Raw genomic sequence first — 7,116 nt, forward strand, 5'->3', positions numbered from 1 at the left:
TTCATGGTCAGGGAGACAGAGATGTTATGAGCTCCTATCATAAAAACAAGGCTCCTACCTGTCTACTTTCCCCTCAGGACGCAACCCTCCATATTATACTCTGGCACCACTAAGGAAAAATATATATATATATACTCTTATTTCTTTTAACAATTAGTTGCTTTCCATACAAGTCGCTGTTCAAACATATACAAGTAAGTCTCAAGCCATAAAATGTAGCTATGGGATTCGCAGTCCAGGGAAGAAGGGACCATCTTGGCGTGAGAGTCCTCTGCGCGTGATCACACTTTCACGAACCTGGGGACGCAGAGGTGGGGACCGCAGGGAGGAGCCCCGGAGCACACAGCCTTTGGCTGCGGCCTACAGTGGCAGCACAAAGTCCGGGATAGCTCCGGGTCCCCGCGGCGGCCTCACCAGTTCCAGGAGAGCAGAGCTGGGGGCGCTAGGTGCTGGTAGGCCGGGAAGAGACCGAGCGCCGAGCCCGGCCCGAAGCTCGTGTAGCCGGGTAGGGGGCCGGCGAAGGTCTGGGGTGCACGGCACTTGTCCCGAACAGCCGCGGGGACCCCCTCGGCCCCGCCGCGGTACAGCGGCCGGTCGTGCACCAGCACCGGCACCACCACCTGGCGCAGCAGGCCGGGAGCAGCGGGCAGCTCGGCGGAAGCTGAGGGCTCCGGCGATTCGGTGGCCCCAGGAGCGCGCGCGCGCTTCAGCTTGTAGCGATGGTTCTGGAACCAGATCTTGACCTGCGTGGGCGTGAGGCGTAGCAGGCGCGCCAGTTGGTCCCGCTCCGGCGCCGACAAGTAGCGCTGCTGCCGGAAGCGCCGCTCCAACTCCAGGGTCTGCGCCTTGGAGAAGAGCACGCGCCGCTTCTTCCTCTTCTCGGCGCCGGAGCCTGGCGACGCGGGCAGGACGGACAGCGACTGGGGCGACGAGTCCAGCGGGCTGCTCTCCGAGCTGCCTTCGTCCGAGGCTGCGAACAAGACACCGCCTGGTGAGATGCCTGGCCCGCGCAGCGTGTGGGGCGCAGAGCCTCGGACCAGAGCGCCCCTCACCACACCTCGCACAACACTTAAAGAGGCATTTCCTAAGCTGGGTTCACATCTGGGCACCCCAGTTTCTAAACTCAGTGGCCTTATTCATACCACAGTAGTAATCACCAGATCTGAGATCATGACCCGAAATAACCCACCCTGCGGCCCTGGTAAGAGACCTCAGTGGTAGCTGAGTTGGCAGACCAGATGACCACAAGATGGGTCACCAATAAGAGCCACCTCCTGGTCGACTGCACTACAGTCCGCCGAGGTTTGCAAAGCCACAAAGAGGGGCATGCATCTAAGGAAAGTGTTTTAAATATTTAAATATGTGGACCCGTAGGAATATCTCCACACAGAAGCCCAAATGTCCCTCACTAGTGCCAAGTTCAGGGATGTGCTCTCAGGACGCACGCAAGACAGGGGTTTGAGGACTACGCAGCCTTTAGTTCCAGGGTGTAAAAAATCCAAACTCTGGGATGGGATTTCAACTCCCCATCCTTGAACTGTCCCGGCCCTAGTTCAGTCAGTTCTCCTCCACCCTCACCGCCGTCCGGGGTCACTCACAGGCGTAGTGGCTGCGTTCCGACTCCAGCCAGGCGGCGCAGGGCTGGGCCTGCGGAACGCAAGTCTCTAGCTCCTGCCTCGCTCGGGGCTGCGCGTCCTGCTCCGGTAGATTCAAGATGCTGCGCACGGTAAAGTTGAGGCGTCCAGAGGTGGCCATGGTCAAGGGAGAAAGGCGGGGACAGGGTAGGCTGGGAACCAAGTAGCGGCCAGGGACGTCGTTTCTACCGCTGGGCGTGGGAGGTGCTCGCCATGCGCTGGACGCAAAGATATTAGCGCACTTACAGCCGAGTTCCTGTTTATTTTAACAGCTCTTCCCACTCTGGACGCTTTGAAAGCTGAGGTCTGGGTGTCCCGGGTGTTAACTACCTGAATGAGTGCTGAACCAAAGCCCCAGGCAGGCCCCGAAGATGCCACCTCCGCCCCCGCCCCGCCCCGTCCCCCGCCCCTCTACCTCCCAGAGGCCGCAGGAAGCCCTCTCTGGCATTAGCGATTGTCTGATTAGTCCAAAGTGGGAACAGATAATGAAGATTGTCGCCACTGAATAACATCTTGGGTGGCAAGCAGTGGCCACCATACTCCCAACCGAACCCCTAACTTTCTCCTCCTCCTCCTTTGCTAACGTGTGGCCTGGCCTGGCCAGAGCGCAGGGAAGGGGGTGGGATGAAACAAGTGGGTCCCAGACACAAATGGGCACCCAGAAATCTATTCTCTATTTGTTTTATTTTTTCCAAGTTTATTTCGGGGGTTAATCTCTCGCAATGATCTGGCAAGTGAATTACAAAGCTGTGTTAAACTATTGAGAAGTTTGGGGAGGGCACCAAGGGTCCTACTCTTGCCAACATCTTGGAAGAGGGTTTTAAAGATCCGTAGGAGAGTCCCTACATTTCAACTTCCTCCCCCTCCCTCCTCCGCAACCCCTCAAGGAGGCCAGAAAGGGTTGGGAGCGTACAGAGACCTAAGACCTGCACGTGTCTCATCAGGCCAGCAAAACTGAGAACGTATAGGCCTAAGCCAGTGGGCTCCGAAATGCCCAGGAGGAAGCTGTGGACGGTGGAGCAGGGCTTAGTGGCGGAGCTCCACAAAGCTGGACTCCGACCAATACTGGGACCCATGAATGGCATCGTTTCCTAGGGCAGCCTATAAGGACTTTGGTTTCCTTGGTATCGCCAGACGCTCCGGAATCATCTGTGCCCCCACGCATGTCCCTGAAGACAGACCCAGTGCCGGGGCTGTGGCATGAGCTCCCATCTCTTAGAGTGGCAGCCTTCAGCGCAGCTGCCCGGCCCCATACCAGAATGGGCCCAATTGGCAGTTTGCACCCGGAGCGCCCAGATGGAAATCCTGCTGGCAAGATGTCTGTCCCGGATATTCTAGGGTCCGCCCCTACACCAAGAAAATGATGAATGCAGAGCGCACGGCGCGGGCAGGGGAAGTTATTACTTTCTGTTGGCCCCTGGCCTCGCTCTGGGGGACCTGTGAGCAGCGAACGCAGTGTCAGAGGCCTCCCCTCCTCCAGCTAGTGGTTTGGATATTTGGTTTCTAAATTTTAGGTCTGGGCACTGCTTTTGGGCGGCCCCACCCGAGATCCTGGCGCAGCATAGGCTGAATTCGAACCTGACGAGGATGTGGGGGCCACGGCTCCACCCAGCCTGTCCTCCCTCGGAAGCGGTCTTCCTACAAAACGTGCCCAAGGTGCCCTGCACAGCGCGCTGGGTGGTCGGGAGGAGGCTAGACCAGAACAGGCCAACTGCTAGGCCGCAGACAAAGGGGAAATGGAGCTCGACGCCCCGACCTGTTGGAAGCATTTGTTCCAGTCAAGATTTTGCATTTGTTGAGTCCAGAATAATGCGTGATTGACGTGTGCTCACAATGCGCTTTAGCCCGCCTGGATAAATCGGAGCTTGTCCGGTGTTGTCATGGTTTTCAATGGGCTTCAATGGGATTGGGCGCACTATCGACTCTGCTGGTCTTTCCGAGGCCCTGGCAATAGATTTATTAGTTATGTCCTTTTAAATAAGATTAAATTGAAATGATTGGGCTGTCCTCTCCATGGACAAGATCGGGGCGGAGTTCTAGGAAAGCCTCAGGACAGACTCCCAAATTCCCTGAGCTGTGTCAGTTAGAGGAGTTGTCTTTGGCTGCCTCTAATACTCTTAACTAAGTTCCTCTCCCCTCTTTCTCTCTCCGTCCTCCTGCCGAAAAGGAATGGATTTGGTAACTCTTAAGCATCTTACCACTTTTAGGATTTCATTTCTCTGGAATTTTTCTACACTGATCTTCATTGATTTAACCGGCAGGTTTCTTCACCTCTGGTGCGCAGGTCTTTGAGTCTGCTATCTTGAGGATGCGTCTCACCTTATGAGTTTGCCAAGGACCCTCCACAGGAGTAAGGGAGGGCATAGAACAATTTTGGAAAGAGAACTAAGTCAGGGGAAGCAAAAGTGGAGGGACTGACCTCTCTTAGCCTTTTAATCTATTTAACATCCTAAGACCACACTGACGTGTAGAAATAAGTAAATGGCACTCTTCAATTCTTAAGAGCTCTTCAGCATCAAATATTTGCTTTTACTCTTAGGGTTCGGTTCCACAAGCAGAGATGCATCCCCCATGTGGCAGTTGTGCTCTCCGGGAAAACTTGGATCTGGGATAAATTCCAAATAGTCCTAACTTCACCTTCCCTGGTCTATGAACAGCTGGGTTGCTGGGACCCAGGGTGCCTGTGGTGGGTCCAGACACCCAGTCCTTTTGGTTCTATCACACCCTGCAACTTCCCAGCTTGATCTTAAATTCCCTCTTCTTTCAGCACCTCTGCCATGATCCATCCTTCTCCCCACTTCTGTCCTGGAACTTTATCTAATTCTCTGCAGAAGCTGGAATTCACAGACTGCAAAGTCAGTCCATGCAAACTGCCTTCTGTTGAAATGCAGGCCAGGAGGAGAGAAAAGAATCATTAGAGAGGGAAAGGTGCTCTCTTTGTTGTTTTTTCATACCAATAACCAAGAGTAGAAAATTATTTTGACAATGGGTCAGTAGAAAAGATAATAAGGAGAATTGCATTTCTTGTATGTTGGACCTGTATGTATAGCCTCACAAACATAGGAGATTCTTGGAATCATAAGTTAACATCTATCTGACTAGATTTTTTTTTTCTTTTTTGCCCAGACTGCACCTCAGCATTGTTTGTGAATATTGTTTCTTAATTATGTGTTTCCCTAGTACATCTCAATTCAAGTAGGAATTTTAATCTTCAAGGATTTGTGATATGGAGAATATATTTAAGCCACCCATACTAAACATCCTATGAAAAGTCTTATCCAGAGGTGCTCATCATGGCTGCATGCCCAAGAATTTAAGACTAGCAAATTCCGAAGTAAAACTAAAGTATCTTGATTTTTGAAACAAGGAGATTGTGTCTATATCTCACATTCTGTTTTTAAATCCTTCCATTTTGGCTAAGTGTTTCACAAAACCCTGCAAATCTATACAGTATTGAAGAGAGGCAACACTGCAAATTCCCCTTGATAGATTGAGGGCCCTCAACTGCCAGGACATTTTTCTTTGCCTCATAGCAACTGCTCTCCCTTCTTTATCAGTATTCTGGTTAAAATAGGGAAAGGAAAATAAAAATGGGCTTTCAACACCTCCAAGAAGTAGATGATCTTGATTGGTTATAGGATGGGAAGAAAAGACAGCATTTAACATCAGACCTCTTTGCTTTTTCTTCTGAAAACTAGTTGCCACAAATAAATGAGCATTTCTTTTTTAACAGTGAATAATCAATTGCTTGGTGATTGACTGGGCCAGGTTACATGCTTTTACTTAATAATGTTGATCCTATATACATAGACGACAAGGGACAGTAATTACTTTCAGGCTGGAAATTGAGTCCATCTTTGAAATGGCCTTTTAGATTTTTATTGTTTAATACCAAATGACAAGATTGCACCATCCTACTTAAGTCCCTTAAAATAATCACTTTGTTGATTTTGTTATTATTGTTCCTGATCTCCAGGGGGAGAGTTTTCCTTTTCTCATATATTTATCTAATGATTTAAGCATGCACTATACCTGCAAAAATATGCAGGGTGTGAAGTCATTCTGTGAATTAAAAATAATAATGTATCTCATTAAATAACCATACTCTCCATTTCTTAAAAAGCCAGCAGGTAACTTTATATTTTTAAACTGGTTTCTTTATTAAATATTTCCAATGGTATAAGACCAGTATTGACACTGACATAGTATATAAGTAGTCAGAATAAAAGTAACCACACAATTTGTCTAACATTCTTATTTCTGTCTTATCTTACCAATTTACACTTGTTTGCTTGACTAATGTAGATATGTATCTGAGACACAGAATCCTTACTGATTTTTTAAACAATAAAAGTCCTTAGATCACACCTAGTGTTCAGATAGACACTGATAAGGCAGACTGGCCCTAGGAACACATGTTATGACATTGCTCCAGGACCTAACCCAGGCCTCTTTATAGTGCACACTTAAGCCAACTAAGTAGCACTTTAGCTCAATCCATTTCTAAAAACTATACATTATAATGCAGCTTTAAAAAATAATTTGCTTTGAGATCAACTTTAGACATTCATTTCACATTATGAAAGCCAGATATTATTTCTGTCTTCATTGATGACATTTTAAACTGCATACTAAACCAGTCATTCTAGACAAAGACTTGTAATTATTTGATTAAGATGGTCTCTCAAAGACTATCAGACAGATATTCAAATTTCTTATTGATGGTGATGATAATAATAAATAAAAAATATCTCCTTGTGTTTTATCCACTTTGGAATATTTTCAGTGTGCCTCCTCACTTGCTATTTTATCCCTGGTCAAGATAGATTAGCCAGGAGAAGCAAAGCTTAGAGGAAGTTTGAAGCCAAATAGATAGTGATATTCTTAGAGTCGAAGAAATTACCTGGAGAATAAAGAGGTTCTAAGAAAAGAGAGGGTCTGTTTAATAGAAGGTATTAGAAAAGAATGTTTTAAAAATAAGTTAGGAAGAGAAGAGATGCTAATTTAGAGTTATAGGTTCAATCCTATAGCTCAAAGGATAAAAACATGAATGAGTTATTCTAGTTAATAGTGGACTTTACTTTTTTCTAAAGTGTTTATATTTCTAAAAATTAACCACAGTAGGTAAACTTTACTTTTAAAGTACCTCCAGTTTTGATGTTTAGTTTACTCTGAAATTTTCCTTTGGGTAAAAAAATTACTTCTTCCAAGAGGAGGCAAAAGTGCATAACAGTAGTGCAAAATGACAGCCTGCAGGAATTCCCTACAACCAAAGTCAAAGCTGTATGTGTTTACTGCAGCCTCTGGAAATTCTTTGCCCAGCAAAGGTGGCTGTCTTTGTATTCTTGATTAAATGGGTATTTATTTGCACTGAAGTCACATACCACACAAAGGAAACAACACAAAATAAAAATGTCCTTCGTGTTCTGTTTTTCAATCATTTGTGCAAAGGAGGTTCTTGGCCTTTATCACTGTCAGTGAA

At 47.3% G+C, this 7,116-nt stretch overlaps 1 protein-coding gene across 1 annotated transcript; it reads right to left on the bottom strand.

Moving 5' to 3' along the window:
• Positions 1-410: 410 nt before the first annotated feature.
• Positions 411-1,755, bottom strand: Nkx2-8 (NK2 homeobox 8). The gene is made up of 2 exons (XM_004649128.1): positions 1,599-1,755; positions 411-970 (listed from the first exon to the last, which is right to left on the bottom strand). Exons 1-2 carry the CDS (start codon positions 1,753-1,755, stop codon positions 411-413), a joined length of 717 nt encoding a protein of 238 aa, XP_004649185.1.
• Between the last annotated feature and the right edge of the window lie 5,361 nt (positions 1,756-7,116).

This window comes from Jaculus jaculus, chromosome 7, assembly GCF_020740685.1.
Source record: "Jaculus jaculus isolate mJacJac1 chromosome 7, mJacJac1.mat.Y.cur, whole genome shotgun sequence".
NCBI lineage: Eukaryota > Metazoa > Chordata > Mammalia > Rodentia > Dipodidae > Jaculus > Jaculus jaculus.